Source organism: Buteo buteo, chromosome 19 (genome assembly GCF_964188355.1).
Source record: "Buteo buteo chromosome 19, bButBut1.hap1.1, whole genome shotgun sequence".
Taxonomy (NCBI): domain Eukaryota; kingdom Metazoa; phylum Chordata; class Aves; order Accipitriformes; family Accipitridae; genus Buteo; species Buteo buteo.
The window spans coordinates 7291956-7309222 of NC_134189.1; the positions used below are offsets into that span (position 1 = coordinate 7291956).

At 38.6% G+C, this 17267-nt stretch overlaps 1 protein-coding gene across 9 annotated transcripts in view; it reads right to left on the reverse strand.

Annotated features, from left to right (window-relative positions):
* Positions 1 to 3374: 3374 nt before the first annotated feature.
* Positions 3375 to 17267, reverse strand: part of MYBPC1 (myosin binding protein C1) — an 80028-nt gene continuing 66135 nt past the window's right edge. For 7 of the 9 annotated variants that reach the window (XM_075051500.1, XM_075051496.1, XM_075051497.1 and 4 more), the window contains 6 exons: positions 15812 to 15971; positions 14164 to 14300; positions 13089 to 13275; positions 8202 to 8260; positions 6718 to 6757; positions 3375 to 4106 (listed from right to left, as the gene is read on the reverse strand). In XM_075051500.1, coding sequence (XP_074907601.1) covers positions 6737 to 6757; positions 8202 to 8260; positions 13089 to 13275; positions 14164 to 14300; positions 15812 to 15971 — 564 coding nt within the window. In that variant the 3' untranslated portion in view covers positions 3375 to 4106; positions 6718 to 6736. The remainder of the gene's footprint in view (positions 4107 to 6717; positions 6758 to 8201; positions 8261 to 13088; positions 13276 to 14163; positions 14301 to 15811; positions 15972 to 17267) is intronic. The other 2 variants (XM_075051503.1, XM_075051498.1) reach the window with 2 other exon arrangements.

The following is a 17267-nucleotide window of genomic DNA, read 5'->3' on the forward strand; positions in this document are numbered from 1 at the left end:
GAAAATGAGGGCCAAATGAGTAGAGGAAGAAAGATTCTCTACTGAATTTATCACTGAGCTGGGGGAAGGGTTTGTTTCAATTTTAAAAGTATTCAGCAACAAGGCATAGAACAAGAGAAACATAGAAGTTAAAGTCCAGTGTGTTTAGACTTCCAGTGCTTCCTCAGTATTCAGGATACTTTTGCTTCCAAATGCTCTCTGCTTCAGCAAAGCAGCAGCTTTACTTGTCAGTCAGGAAAGCAAGCCACGAAAATCAAGTGACATTAAGTACACTGTGCTTAAAATAGAATGCCTTTTGCTCCAGAATCTCAAAATGCAGCAAAAGACATTCATAAAGTAAGTCTTCCTTCACAATACTCTGTAAAAGGTAGCAATACTATACTTTTTTTTTCCCCAAAAAGAAAGTAGAGGAAGCTTGAAACTTTTTTTTTAAAGGAATATTTTTAAAAATTTCTGACTTTTAGTAAAGACTTCCTTATAAACAGCATATCTCAATTTAAGCATTCTTTATAAGATTTTCATGTAGTTTTCTCCCTCCCCTTTTTATATTTGTGAGATTGTTTTCCATGAGGGGAAAATGGGCTGACACTGGCCATGATCTTTCAATGCAAATGGGTAACTAAAATGCCTGAATCAAGCTCCACGTAAAGAGAATTTGGAGAATCAAGCTCCAATTTGAGAATGGATCTGTATTTATACCACAGTAACAACTATATATCAAATGCCCTTTCATGGGCAAGGAGAACAAGCCAAGAGAAAACAAAATATTTTCCTCTGGCCTCTTTAAAAATAATGCCCCCCTTTTTTTTTAATTAACTTTGATTCTTCTTTCTCTGTGTGTATATCTATATCTCTATACATGTTTGGGTCTGCCTTCTTATTCCTAGTAATACCTTTCCCTGACCTGTGTAAGTCAAACTGAACACCAAGGCAGAGCTTTCAAAAATACTAAATTCCTACCAGATATGTGAAAGTGGGCAGAAAAGAGAATCCTTATTAAAGGTGCTACTGAACTATAGCCTCAGCCCATACTAGTTGATGGAGACTGTACATAGCAAACAAGTAATATGAATAATGCAACTAGCTGAAGCCTTAGACTGGTTTCGCATATTGTGAGACATCAGGGAACACAACCGCAAGCCACAAAAGCACAACTAGTTTCACTTCTCCTGGAGCTTTTGTGTTTTGCTGTTACTTTATCTCCTATGACCAGGTTTTATTTGCTGTCCTCTGTTACTCATAGGTCTCTTTCAGGTTCACTAATTTCCCGGAAATTCCATGTGAGCTGACTTTGGAGAAATTTCTTCTTGGGAGCATTGGGACATATCTTCTACTACATGATACTGTGCTGCTTCTATTTTCTCTAGGTTGTTTTGCCTGTAGTTTTTGTTGTCTTTGGTACATCTTTATTCTCCCAAGCTGGTATTAGCTGCAGATTTCATTAGCATTTTTCTTAACTCTGTGGGTTTGGTGACTTTATTTCATCTATCAAACACCATCCCTGGAGAATCCCATTAGGGGATCATCATAAATCAAAACTTTATCATATGTTATTCACTATTCAAGGTTCTGCAGCATGTTTTAGATCTACTAGAAGTCCCTTTCCTATCCCACCCTATCCTATCGTTCCTCTCAAAGTCATTTTCAATTAATTTTTAATCCAGATGCTTGGCTGGTCAGCGGTTGGCGAGAGTATGAATTTATAGCACACTAATGCCCACTCAGCTCGATTCCACGCACGGCCTGATACCCAGTACGTCCTGTTGGTGTGGCCCATCTCAAGCCGAGGGACAGCCAATGGCAAATGCTGGGCAACGCAACTGGGGAGGAATTAAGGGCATCCGAATATAATGCTTACCGTTCACACAGTGAAAAGTAGCTTAGTTCAGCTTGTCTTTTAACACTGCTGGCATCTGGTAGAAATTAGACTAGCTAATTCCATCGGCAGAGAGCCTACAGAAGCTGAGATTTATGCTGGCTTCCAGGTTGTTATGTACGGTATATTAAGACTGAGGAGCCAGATAGATACATAAGCTTGAAGCTGTAAACATCATTGCATACAAAGTGCAGATGGCTATGCGCATCCTTTTTGGCTTACTGAAAAGCACAAACTCAAAATAACTATAACTTTTGGTGCTGACTATAATATATCTCAACAGACTCGTATTATTTTAAATGAGGGCCATGTGCTTAAATGCTTAAACCTGCGTGGCATAAATTCAAACTGACCCTTTCCCACAGCCTTCTGCCCTTCAAAACAGATGAAGGGAGTCCTGATTCACTGGTGAGATACAGAATAAAGAGAAATTATTAATCCTTTCTGAAATTTTCTTCTTAGTAGATGTGTTGCCTTCTTTCATGTGTAGGTGTGAATGAATGTGTAGGAGAGAAATGATTTTGGCAAGAGCAGGGTGAAATACTGGCAGGGGGGTGTGTCTAGGATCACTGGGAATGGAGAATTGCTTCCTTGCACAGATGGCAGCACAGAAGAAATCACAAAGATAGAAAGGAGAGAAGGAAGAAGAAGGATCACAGCGCGAGTAAGATTTACAGAACAAAGTGAGAAAATGCATTCAGATCCCCAAAGCGAAAGAAATGGTAATTCAACTGCAAAAACATCCGTTCAGCAGTGGTGGTTCATAGTAACGCATTCTTTTATTATTGCATAATTACTGACTGCTGGATGTTTGAAAATGTGCTAACCTCAAATAACCATCTTGTAATGTACTACTGGTCTAAGTCGACCTTTATCTTTATAAACTGTAATTGGAGATCAATCATTAGTCACTAAGCACATAACCTACCCTATCTATACAGCCAGAGTGAGAACTGGTAAATAAATGACAGGGCAATAGGGAATCAACAACCTGGCCGAATTACGTGTGACCTTCTGTCTCACGTGCTTTAGAGTTTGCTGGAGACTTACGGACAATCACCCCCGCTCCTGAAATACTTGGAGGTTAATGACACTAGAGTTGGAAAAATAATGTAGCCATTTTACCTTATCTAAGGCATTTTTGCCTTGCACGGTAAACTCACTAGTGATATGGTCTGAGTCCCTTTCCTGCTACGATACCTACAAGAGCTCCATGAATTGATGAGGACGGGGGCAGATCCAGAGTGGTGAAAGCTGCCACCCTTGGCATTCAAAACATGTAGATACAAAATTGCATGTACCTATAGCATTTAACTTCATTCACATTCTGGGTCATGCATCTTACGGTATAAGCCCCTTGGGTTACGTGACTGCTGATACTATTTTCCCCTCAAGCTGGTGGGCTCAAGTTCCTGCTTTACACTATGTGGAAATTAAACAAGAAATGTGGTAAGATGAGACAGAAAAAAACTTTTAAAAATAGTGAACAAGAACTTGGTAGATCTTAAACACTTCATATTTATTGTACATTAAATAAAACAATTTCAGTTCAGTTGAGAGACTGATGGGTTGGATTTAGGAAATCAAAACTTCTAAAGGAAGATATGTTCAGCTTAAATGATCATTAAGTACATATGTATTAATTACGTTACAGTAAAACCATATTCTGCTAAACAATTCTCAGGTGAATAAGATACGTTATCAGAGGTATGTATTCCAAGGGTCTTATTGCACAGCTACTGGGTAATCCATGTACTTCCAGTCTGAGAAAGATCTGCTTTGTACCACCGAGTGCGAACTCTGACTGCCTCCTCGTGTTTATTACACAGCTCCTCCTCTTTCCTCATTAAAAAACAGAACACAATATCAAACAGGAAATAAAGCTGAACATTACAAAACGTGTGTTGTCTTCAGTTCATTTCATTTCAACCCCAAAGCAATCCATGCGTATTCTTTCTTTTCAGTAAGAGCAGGTAGGGAAAACAAAACAACAAATAAGAAACAAAAAAAAAAAAGAAAAAAAAAAAGAAAATCCCCAACCACACGTTTGTTCTGTCATTGCAAGAACTAAAATGCTGTAATTCTGCTACCAATTTCCAGCGCAGTGGGAGGAAACACTGGACGGGCTCTCACTTCCCCTCAGTTTTGTTTGCCTGTACTTCACGCATATATGAATCAATGATATGCGGAGGCACTCCATCCATCAGTAGTCTGAAGAACGAAAGCCCACCTACAAACAAGGAATAAGACAATCTTCAGGTCAAAGGTCCCTGGAGCAACAGCTTTTTACCTTTATTTTCTGGCGTAAGCAACAAAGATTTAGTCAGTCCCTATTGCATACTCCATTTTGAGATGTGATAAAATTCATCCCTGTTCAAAAGTCCAGCACAAGAATTAACCATTATTTAATCTCTGTACCATACAGAACTTTCCTGTCCTCTTGTGCAGGGTGAATTTCATTTGTGGGATGTAATCTATACAGTCCTTTATCTCACCCCATGCAATAGTCCGTGATAAGCTTCACCTCAAATAACCCTCCTGGTTTTCCATCCGGCTGGGTGGAGTATAGTCAGAGATGGAAGTGAGTCCACAAACAATGTACAAAACACCTGACTATGACGAGTTGTGGAAAACATGCAGAGACATTCAAATTATTCTAGTGTTGGGTCTTATAATGATTTATAAGTATTTAGCAAGATATTTACCATGTTGCTTGAAAATAACAGGTGGGATGACATATGTAAAAGAATCATATGAAAAAAAGCCAGGACTTTAGATACAGGTTCCTTTAGGCTCCAGATGATGAAGGTGGAAACTTTCATCTGCTGGGGAAGTCTGAGGAAGGATTTTGGATTCACTTTTGTATAAAAACAGATCACATGTAATCACCTTGGATCCAGGTGCTTACTCCCTGAAAGCTTTAGAGTTTTCCCGGCGCTTAAAGCTATTGGTGTATGATCTCAAAGCTGTGGGAGGTTGTCCTGGTTTAGGCTGGAATAAAGTTAATTTTCTTCTTAGTAGCTGGTATAGTGCTGTGTTTTGGATTTAGGATGAGAAGAATGTTGATAACACACGGATGTTTTAGTTGTTTCTGAGCAGTGTTTGTACTAAGTCAAGGACTTTTCAGCTTCTCATACTGCCCCGCCAGCGGAGTGCCCAAGGAGTCGGGAGGGGACACAGCCAGGACAGCTGGCCCCGACTGACCCAAGGGATATTCCACACCATAGGATGTCATGCCCAGTATATAAACTGGGGGGAGTTGGCTGGGGGGCACCGCAGCTCAGGGATTGGCACTCCCCACTTGTGGCCAGCATCTTCCTCAGCTGCAGCAGTGAGTGTCCTTGCTCACAAATAGGGGCTTTTTGAATTCAGCGCTTCCTCCAGCCCTGCCAAAACTTTGTTTCCTGTCTCTGTGAAACTAAACTTGGTTGGTTTGTTGTTTTTTTTTTCCATTTTCCAGTTTTGTGATGGAGTCAATATTCACTGAACGGGTATCAGAAGTACCATTGCCAGCCTTTTAGGTCTTTGTGCTTTATGACTGTGGCTTAGCCACCATGAGTAAAAAGCTGAACCAAACCTGTTTTAAATCACCGCTATAACAGAAACCTGGGCTTTTAAGAAAGCCATTGGAAGTACTCTCTGTTTTCTTTGGTATTCTGGAAAAAGGGACAAGGCAAAAGATTTTTTGAAGAACATTTAATAATTTTAGCAATCCAAGACAAAATATTTCTTTTCAGTGCCCAGAAAAACATGTGTGTAGTGTCTAACACACCAGCCAGGGCACCCCAGATCCCACTGCTGTAGAAGCAGTAATTTACTACCAATAATCCAAATTAGGAGTGAAATTTCATGCCATTAAAAAAAATGTCATGGAAACAAAACACATGGCTATTTCTGTTAATTTCATTGAAATCAAATGACATTTGGAAGGAACAGTGGGGAAAAGGTAAATATTTTGCTAAAAGCATTAAATTCTGCCCTTTCTCAGGGTGAAGGGTGCCATTTGTTGTAAGAAAGCTATGTACCATTACTATCCCTTTTACAAGTCTGCATGAGTATTCTGTTCTGCAAGTTGCAAAACCACCCACTAATAACTGCACTTACCTTCTGAGCCTTTTCTGGAACACACCAAAAGCTTTAAAGCAAAAGTACATTGCCAGGATGAAGATACCAGTGTCTCTGAATGCTTCAGCTAAATGCAACTGAGCTGATACTTACAGCATTTATCCTGAGTACAGATTTTAGGAATTTATAACCTTTATTAACACAAGGATTATCCAATTAAAGTGCTATTAGTTACTAGTGATAATGAGACTGCGCTATCTCATTTAACACCATCATTATTGCAGAAGTGTTCGCTTCCGACCTTAGGTAGATGCACAATACAGACAAAAAAAAAGCATGCTTTTTGGCATTCTTTTCAACTCATGTAGTGCAAGTTGTGATATGGATCATTCATTTGTAAATGAAATTAACTGTGGAATAAATATTTCATTTATGTAGAGGTATATTCCTATATGAAAATAACTGACTGTAAATGCAAAATGCTCTTTTATTACTTGCATTTTATTTGTGCTAATTAATGATGCTAACTCATGCACTGTTAAATTCCATTGAAACGTGCATTATTAGAAGGTAGTGGGATGTACTACTAAGAGGAGTTACCGTAACAAAAAATTACTATAAAAATCTGAATTTATATGCCTTAAAACTATCATGCTACTAATTATAAAGAACATTTTCATTAAGCGAAATAATGAAAATCATGCCATACTAGGCAGACATTGTATGACGTGTAAACAGACATAAGCTTCATATGCAAGAATCATATGAAAGCTTACCTTAGATGACAATATACATTCAAAAATCCTTACTGTGTAACTAAGGGAGAGAGAGAAAGAGAAGTAACAATTTAATCGCAAACACAAAAGTAGAGAGAAAATGTTGAGTGAAATTATGCTTACAATTATGTCAAGATGACGTTTTAATCCTTAGTCATGTAAAATATGTAGGAATAGAAACACATGAAGAGTAAAAGGTAGGGATCCAGTTCCACTTCAAAATTATCATTAATATGTAAAAGCTATATTAATATGTACAAGTAACTATAAATCCTGTAATTAGTCTAAAGTATAGATTGGAACCAAATTATGCAACTGACATTTATGATAAAAGTTTCCAAACGTAGCTTCAAAGAAGCTAACACACATATATATATATACTATTTTCCACTAGGGAAAAAAAGCACACACATAACACTGAAGCATATATATATATGTTGAAACTCTATAAGGCAAAATAATCAAGTACAGACTAATTACATACCTGTGCACTAAAGTATGTACTTTGTCACATATCCACATTTACATTACTTAAAGCATGCTATTTACTCTATACGAGCCCTTACCTTTAAGCATTTTGACTCTACAAAAACACCCATATATATACATTTATATATGTCTATGTATATAAAAGCACTCAACTTTGTACCTAGTGTAGCCTTTTAAGAAAAATACCTTAATACTTCAAAAAGTACAGGAACATTATCTAGCCTAATTTCTTAACATGTTTTAGGTTTGAAATATTAAATTTGGATGCATAATACACTGCAGACTGGTTTCTGGGCATCTCTGTAATTTTAAAACTGCACTGTCAATATCTGGATTTGGGCAAGGTTAAAAGCAAACACATTTCTATAGAAAGAGCCAAATTCTCTGAAGCCCACCGAATCTGAATTTAAAGTAAGTTCTAGAGGAAATGAAGTAAAATTATAGGCTTGTAAGTAAAAAGTTTTCACTGATTTCGGTTGGATCAAGATTTCATCCTTAGACTCTGTAGGTCAAGCTCAGGCATGGAATATCATTCTGAGCACTAACTCATAACCAAATAATAATTGTAATAAAGAATGCCTTTTAAGCACAGCAAATGACTTTATGATACTTCTGTTCTTTCAACAATTCCACAAACTAACTGAGAGCTGGTTTTTGAGATGCAAATTTCTATCTCCTGGAAAGGTCTAAGTGTTCTGGTCAAAGGTAGTCAAAGTCATTAAATAAATCCTTTATAGGTCCTGGTAGTTCTATGCCCAGTGACATAGCAGAAATACGTCTAGAACCTTTGCAACTCTGATGTTAAATACCCATATTCTTGATTAATTTGGCCTTCGTTGCTCATGTGACATAGACATTGTATGCCATGAGACACTAGCTAGTTTAATCTAAAAAAGCAAAGAAATACACACTTTGCATGCAGAAAATGCGTTTGCATGTGGAAAGAAAGGAAGGGAATGAAATGGAATGTCCAGAGGATTATGCTTATTATAAACCTGATTATTCCCCGCCAAGAAGAATGGTTCTCCTGGGTTAATTACTCCATGATATATCACTGCAGAATTAGAATATTTATAGTGGTATTTATTCGCATTTGAAATTCGTCCCAGTTGATGTTAACACCTTTTTAAAAAATATTTCTCATACAGCATCTTTGCTATCATCAACCTATTAGAGTGATCACCAACCTCGATTTCGCTCTTAAGATAAACATTCTCCAAAAACATTTGTTTCATGATAAAAGCAGCATGCCGCTTTATCTGAATCTTTTCATTGACTCCAGTGAAGCTGATAAGCAATCAGTTTCTCACTGCTTGCAATGGAGACTTACAGCCATATTTACGGATCTACCTCAACAAACTTAAAAGATATATACATTATTTTCTGTAGTAAGATTAGTATGAAACATGTATCATGAGATTCTGTGTATGTATCATCTTTCAAGATATATGAGGTAGAGTTATTCTTTTCTCTAAAATCTATTACACGACTTTTTACAGCGTGTTTATATTTACAGAAAAACCCATTGCACGTGCAATTGTACCAAGCAGCTCGTAAACCTGCCATCTTTAAGTTCGCCCAGCAAAACTTAAGGCAGAAGAATGAACTACTGTCTGTCTGAAATAACATCAGCACATGCAAAACCTTTTTATGAGGACAGAATAAGCTTTTATTATTTTTATTACTGTGCTCATAATTATCACTAAAACTTTTTCAGGAAATGAGCATTAAATTTAGTAACAACTAGGGGGTTTAATTTTACACCTAAAATAATGTAAGCAAATGGCTAAAAAAGTAAAAAATTGTAGCATACTGATAGTATTCATAGCCAGGGTATTCATAGCTGCTCAGTTGGTCAAATACTATGCAAAATCAGAAATCCTAGACTGGTCTGTGAGTAGTTCTATGACATTCCTAGGACTGAGCATATATGTGTGTGTATATATATATATATATATATGCGTCATAAATTTCAGATCTCCATTACCTTAGAAATAGATGGATAAAATAAATTCTAGCCAATATAAGAAAATTCACTTACTACAGTATATACAGTTGCATGGCATAGAGCTCTTTAGCATGACTTACTATCCAAAGAGCTGTAATAATAGCACTGTAGCTGGTATGTTCACCAGATAGGTAGCATAGCTTTGAGCCTGTTGGTCTTATTCAGGCAACATTCAACTGTATCTCATCATTTTACAAATCCAGACCTTGACTGTTACTTGCTGGAATAAAGCTGAACCAGTTTAAAGCTATACATATGAAAACACACACACACACTGCAGTCTATTTCCAGTGAGTCAGAAATCCCTAAGTCTTTTCTCTGCGTCAGCGTGACGAGCAGTGATCCGAAGAGCCTTCTTAAATGAACAAACAGGCTGGAAAATTTAAGAGAATGATTCAACACGTAAGTCAATAGAAGAGTGAAATAAGATGCAATTATGTTTTTATGCTCTGGCTGTTTAATACTCATTCGCATTTATCTGTATCACATAGCAAACCCTCAGCCTATCCTGGTTAGCCAAGCTGCTGTATTCACTTAATCCTATTCCCTTTGAATTCATCGGTTGAACTGCCAATCATGTTAAGAGTGTCAGCACTGAACCCTCACAACAGCTGTCCTGTGTCTAAGCCCTACAAATCACTAGTCTAAGCAGTCTTCAAAAAGGAGCCCGAAGTAATGGCTAAACCTGCCAGGATGGAAAGAGGAATCTCAGCCGGGACGACCACTGACAACCCAAACCGTTGGGAGAGAACCACAACACCAAGCTTGGTGGGAGGGAGTGGGGCTGCACCAGGTGACGGTTGACATGAAATTGGGTTCAGAAGCCAACCATTAACTAGGGCAGGTGGGATTTAGGTTAATGAAACAGCCCATCACGTAACTAAGAAGAGAGAAACAACACACAGCCCAGGTAGGATCCTAACAGCCTGCATTTTTCAGGACTTCTTCCAGGTGTGATGCAAAACTAAAGTGCTGCTCTGAGCAAGATGTCTATGGCATCATATTCCATTATTTTCAGTTCATCTTTTAAAGTAAATATTACTTTCTTTGAGAAGAAAGAAGGCTTTTTGAGTCTAGAAATGTCTACGCTACAAGCCTTTTGCAGTCAGTGGGTGTGAGAGGTTTTGTTTAAAAGTGGGGAAGGATGAACTCAATCTTGTCTAAAGTGAATAATTCTTACAGCCCCATTTTCGCTGTAGCAAAGGTATGTTCAACTGCAACCCCAAGATAAGGTGCCAGAAGAATTGAGACTGTAGGATGTGCTGCAACCAGCCGATAGGATTAATACAACCCTCAGGACACGATGCAAAGCCCATGCATCTATCCAAGGTTTCCCGTGGGATGAATGATCGGGGGGATGCTTGAATCTGACTGAGGTGCTAGGGTACGTCGGCAGCGTTAAGAACTGAGTCAAAATCTCAGACTGACAGAGCTGGAAGCAATCTTGAGATGTCATTTAGTGCATATCGTAATCCTAACAAATTGTACTGCTGTCATTCTTCTAAGCTGCTCTTAAAGGCTCTTGGTACCAAAGGCTCTACAACCTCTGTGGGAAATCTGCTCTAGTGCTTCACTGCTCTGACTGTTGTCTACCCTAAACGTTTGCTGCTCTGTTGCCAGACATAACATTTTTTGTTTTAATCTTTAATGCAGCCATTATGGAAAGAATCAGCTGTGAATGGGACAGGTCTGGCAGCCTGTGAACATAGTGTATCATGTGCTCTCCATTTCAGAACACTACTCAGAAAACTGGACTTATGGAAGTTAAATAAACATTTGTCAGCAAAAATCAGCAGGGACATCATCTCAGCTGTACCTAGTGACCACTTTAATGAACAGAACTGTAGCTTTTTCTCTTAGATACTTTACTTCTAATTGACTAGAAAAGGGTCTAAGCATTCCCAGCTTATTTCAGATATCAGTCCATAAATGTAAGAAATTAAATTCCCCATCTGTATTGATCAAAGGCAAAAATCTCCCCACACTTCTCTCTTAAAAACTCTTAACATAGAGCAGCTTCCACTGCTGGTGAACAATTTCTTGGGAAGTGTTACATATTAAAAGAGAGCCTGAGTGACAACATGGTGTTTGTATTACGTTTCAAAGCCAACGAAGTAATTCATCCTGATATTCAATGAAAAAAAGTTCCAAGATCAACAGAAGAATCTGTATTTCACAACAGCTGGAAAGGGAACTACTGAAGAATAATATGTAATCTGTGGCAACATTTGGAGCTTGGACTTCCTAAAATGGAGAGATATTAGTTAAATTATGTCTTATCTTAAAAATGTTTCACAGTATTCTGCATATTAAATGTAAAAAATTCTTTGTAAAACAAAGGACAGAGAAAACCAGCTTCTTGTATTTAAAAATGTAGTATTTGGTTGTACTACAAGCAAAGTGCTGAAGACTAAAAAGTTACAATTGAGTGTAAATGTGCCTAAGAACTTTAGGGCTTGAGGACTTAGGAAGTTTAATGAAATAGCAAACTAACTTGGCCTTTCAGTATAAAAAAATAGATGAAGCAACCCTCTCAGGTGATGAGGTCTTCTGTTATGCTGTGAAATAGAAAGTTTGCCTGTGATTAAGGAAAACAATCATACTTTCAGGATGAGGACATCTCCTTTTAAACACAATCTCTTAAAAATAAATCATGAAAATTAAGAAACATATTATGCATATTTTCATTACATTTAGTTAAATGTTCAATTTCATAGACCAAACATTTATTGCAATGGCTTCTTGCTAGCAGATTTGAGCTGTGGGACAAGATACATAAGAAAATACAGAAAAAGGAAATTGAAATCCAAAATAAATACAATACAATCTATGAGGATATTAAATATTATGGTTTCCATTATAGAAAAGCATGATGGAAATAATATAATAAGGGCCATATTCAGCTAGCCTAAATTCCCTCTAAATTCCTGAGTTAGACACTTCCTATCAGTTGGCTTTAGGCAGCTTTCCTTACTTATAACCTCAGATTAATTTTTTCAGAAATACTTAGCTTATTCCACAGTTGAAACAAAAGCCTTTGGTGGGAGTTAGTCCAGCTAAATATGACACCATCTTTTCCTAGGAAGTAATTTTCTGAAAAATATCATCCTGAGATTATTCATTAGTAGTCCAATCCAAACCCTATTGCCATTCATGATACCCCAGTCAATGCTAAACTCCCTGAAATTCATAAAATTTATCTATTAATGAAAATAAAGCATGTCTTCAGTTGTGGAAAGCTAACCTACTTAGTCCTCTTTCCCTGTATTTGCAAAATCCGTAGTTTTGAATATTTGTTCTTAAAGCAAATACAGCAACTGTATCAACTAGCTTGTGTCCTTGGGAGCAATACTGGGTTTTGCTACATGATTTTGCTAACAAATTCCTTTGAAGCAAATGTTTCATTTGTTTAATAATTTTAAAGCAGACAGTCTGCCCTGAACTAGTCTTTCTTCCTTCTCTCCTTTTCCCCTTGCCATTTCCTTCAGAGATCTGTCTCTTATCCAAGATGATTTTCTTAACGTTTTCCCAAAATGCTCTATATCTGAGTCTTACTAGAGTTTCTCAGGTGAGTGGTCCGAGAGTTACAGTTTACCCTTTTGTCACTTGGGAAGAAGTCCTTGCAATCACTGAAGATGTAGATCAGCATGGGGGGGTGGGGAAGACAATATACCATAAGCACAGCATGTTGGTCCTCAAAAAGAAATCAAAGCAACCAATATAGTTTATTTTGTCCTAACCAAGTTAATATTTTCATCTGGGAAAGTTAAAAAATTTGTTTCAACTCCCTTTTGCATTTGCCTTGCATACTTTTGACTCCTATGTAGATGGTGTTCAGACAAACAGGGCACTTGCGATGTTTTAAAACCCTTACCTTTTACTTCCAGTTTGCAATCAACTTCTGCCTCTCCAAGTTCATTGACTGCTCGGCAGGTGTAATTACCCCCATCGTAGGGACTGGGTTTGCGGATCTCCAAGGTACAGACACCTTGGTTGCTGAACATTCGGTACTTTGGGTCATTCATGATAACAACTTTGTTTTTCAGCCAGGTTATTTTGGGCTGTGGTAAAAACAAAAGAAAGCCCACATGCATAAACCTATGAACTGAAATATTTTACTACTTTTTGTGATGTTCAGCTAAAGTTGAGTATTCCAGAAATGATACAAAATAGATAAAGTAGTAATAGAAAGGAAACTGTAATCCTTAACTCAAACATAAACATGGGCTGCATCATGCATCTCTTTTTAAGCATGATTTTTTCAGTGCAGCTCCTATCACATAATTAAAGTCATAAATATAAGCCTATTATCAATATAAGAGGTGCTGTGTAATGATAGCAAACATCTGAGAAATAACTTTTGACATCCGATTACTCTAAGTCAATAAGAAAAGCATGTTTTTTCACAGTAATTTCCACAGTCAGAAACTGGGAAGGTGGAGAGTGAACAGCAAACATTCTTGAACACTCCTGAGTTCTCATTTTACTAGGTCAGTTCAGTTACTCACAACAGAAAATAGATCACAAAAAGACACAACTCAAAAGAAACTGGAAGATGCATTGCACGGTGAGCCTGAGAACCAGCGTGGTCCCCAGAGTATTCCTGCAATGCGCTTACATAAAGCATAATTAGCTTTTTATAGAATAATTATGGCTTTATTTTAGTAACAACCTTTACTGATATATTAACTGTACAGCTGTTGTAAGTGCTGGTCCCAGTATAGCCCAGCCTTTTCCTGAAGTTCTTCCCTTTCACAGAGTTATCTGTGGATTTAGTAACTGTTATAATGCGTATAACACAGGTAGTATACTCTTTGGAGCCCACACCATTCTTTTTGCCTTCAGCATGGCTCGTGAGTGAGACAAATAGTAAAAATGCTATTACGATTTTTATTGTCAGGTTAAACTCTCTAGTGTTTTAACTGATACTGTTACGAGCTCTGCTGTACCTTGGGGTTGCCCCGAACGCTGCAGTTCAAAGTAGCGTTGTAACCAGCTACAGCAAATGTGTTCACTAGAGGCTGAGTAAACAACGGCCGTTCACTGAAGTCAAAATCGTCGTAAACTGGATATTTGTAGACTTTACCTGTGAGATGAAAATAAAATATTTATAAAAAGACTGTTGGCATGTAGCTAAATACTCGAGCATCTTCAACGGCTGCAAAGAGTCAGTTCTGATCTGCACTGCTTTAGTGACTCTAGTAATTGCACTTGTAGGGGAGGCTGGAAGTGCGCCTGCAAAGTGACTACAGCCCTCGGTCATGCTACAGCATAGAGGTCTGAGAGCTTCTCTTTGTTTCCTGAGTAGGTGGTATGCAAAATAACACACATTTATTCTGTGTCTTTGCCAGCGTGCCCTGTGTATTACAGAACAGGATGGATCCCGACTGATGTACTGCGGGGCGTCTGCCCTGACAAGCCTTGTTCACTCTGTTGCCAATTACTTTTCACAGTTTGTTCTGATTACAAACTGGCTCTGTATCTGAAAATCCATTTTCTTTCTGCTTCATGCAGTGCACTAACAATACAGACACCTGAATGGATATAGTTTCTGTACAAGGAAAACGTGGTAAAATCTAGTTTCTCACTTCCACTTTATCCCTGCTCTGCAATGGAGATGACCATCAATAAATCACCTTTACCCACAAACTAAGCTGGCATTTAAAACAGCTGGACTGACTGACATCTATTCCTGTGCACAGGTATCATTAAATATCTTTGCTTCACTGAGACCTGGTCCAAGCTCTCATACTGACTTCAGTGCAGCTTAGGCCTGATACTTGCTCTCATGACAAGGGCAAGTAAGCAGTGATGAAAAGCAATTCCTATAGCCATTCTTTTGCTCATGAGCCCCTTTCTAAAAGAGAGGTAGTTTTCTTTTTAATAATGGAAGTGGGGTCCAGTGCCTTGGACTTTCAGTCCTTCAGCCTGGCTGTGCGGGTTGTACAGGTTGTCTGTCCTCTGCATCGTGGCAGTCGTATTCCTTCCTTTCAGACAAACTGAGGTGATCTGGTTTGATTTTCTTCCTTTAAACCACCTGTTTGTAGAATTTCCCTCCCATAAAGGGGCAGTTAATTTTTTTTTTTTTTAAAGTTTATGGTACCATTTCAAACTGGCAATTTCTGAAATGTCAGGATTTCTGACTGCAGAATCACAATTTGTCCAGCTCTACCTGAAAGGGATGTGAAGCGAGGGTTACACTTATCTGTTGGATCCTGCCTGAAATGGGCAGGAGCGTTTGCCCGGCTGATGCCAAGTCTCCAGTGGGAGGCAGCGACCCCCTGCTTCTGGCCCAACAGCTTTACTCCTCTGCCAGCTCTTGTCCACTTAGGTCTGCCAGCGGTGACACGAGTTTGAGATCCAAGATCGTAGAGAATGTCAGAACATGGGAAAATTGTCCCACTCTCAATTAAAAAAACACGACTGTGTGGACAAACCAAGAAGTCCTAATATGAAATGTCCTAGATGCTACTTGTACCTGGTCTTGGGGCTAGGAATGCATCTGAAGGCTTTAGAGATACGGCCTTTACCTCTCACCACCTTCCAGCCTCTAAACACACCCCTTCCCTTTTGACAAGGAACGGATAATTAGCTAACCATCCTTTGCAATCAAAGCGCTCTCTTTGGTCATCGTCGCATCCTCACTGAGGCCGCACATGTTTTCAGCGAAGATTCGGAAGTAGTACTCGTTTCCTATGACGAGCTCGTTAATGGTGGCGCAGGTGCGGTGGTAGTGCTCCATTACCGTGAACCATTCCTGAAAGACACCAACGCACAGCGTGAGCTTCCCCGCGTCCCCCTGCGCCTCGCAACCATTAACTGTTTGGAAGAATCATCAAGCTTGCAGGAGCAAGATTTTTCTTTTAAGGGAATGTGAGTGAATACTAAAATAGTGAAGCTCACAGTAATTAATGAAATGAGTGATAATGAGAATACCACAGAGTGCACTACTGAGCAGTGAAGGCCAAATGGCAAATGAACCCTACTGAATTCTTACACTCTGTTAGCTGGGAGGGTTCATTTTAGGAAATCTGTTATTACAAAGGTTGTATTGTGCGAGGCAAGGCAGGTTCCTTCATTCCTAGTCCACACTGCTGATGGAGAAGGTACTGCTGCAGATAAGAAAACTGCAGGCTGCGAGGGGAAAGTAGTAGCATGTACCAGTCCGCAGCAACACGTACTCACAAGAGGCCAATGCACTAATCTGCATCCCGTTTCACAGGCTGAGTGCTCATGAGAAATGTAATTTTATGCAGGTGGTCCTCTGATATCTAAAGGCTCAGATGGGGAGGTGGGTTTTACCACTTTAGTCTGGCAGCAGTAACAGGGCATGTAAGTACTATCCTAGCACACAATACCTAAATAACAAACTGAGATGAAAGAGGTTAATGCTAAAAATGCAATTAATATAAAGTGCAATATGACCACAGCAATGTTTTTGCTTTTCTTTACTTTGCCCTACATAGTTTTCTTGCTTTTCTAAAGAGGAACTTGTTCTGAGTTCAGTGTGCCACAGGTTTTGTTGATATTTGGTCATCTTTAAGAGCCAAAGTGCCTCTGGAGAAAACAGTTTTCTGTAAAAGGCCAGCTGTGCCACAACTGCAGAATTCACCACCATGGAGAATGTGGGGAAATAATGACCTGAATGATCCATGACACATTGGAGCCCAGACACCACTGTTGTTCCTTTCTCCTTACACAGTAATTTAGAGACAGGGGACATCATTGTTCTGGTCACTGTACAGAGACCATCTCTTCTTACACTCCCAAGAGGAAGAAAAAATGAAGGACGGGAAGGGAAATAATGGAACAGGAAGAATGAATTGATCAGACTATGAAGCAGATCAACATATTAAAGTGGGAGGGGTGGTGGTGGCAAAAAGATTCCCTTAGATAAGGCAACTCCCAAAATATTGTCCTAGATTTCCAGTAAGTGCTAAATGTAAGAATCCAACTACTCTCTTTTGAGGAAGTGTAAAATTCATGTTTAATGAATGTAGTTTAATGAAAATAATAAACATCTCTATATAGGACTTTTCATCTGTAAATCTCA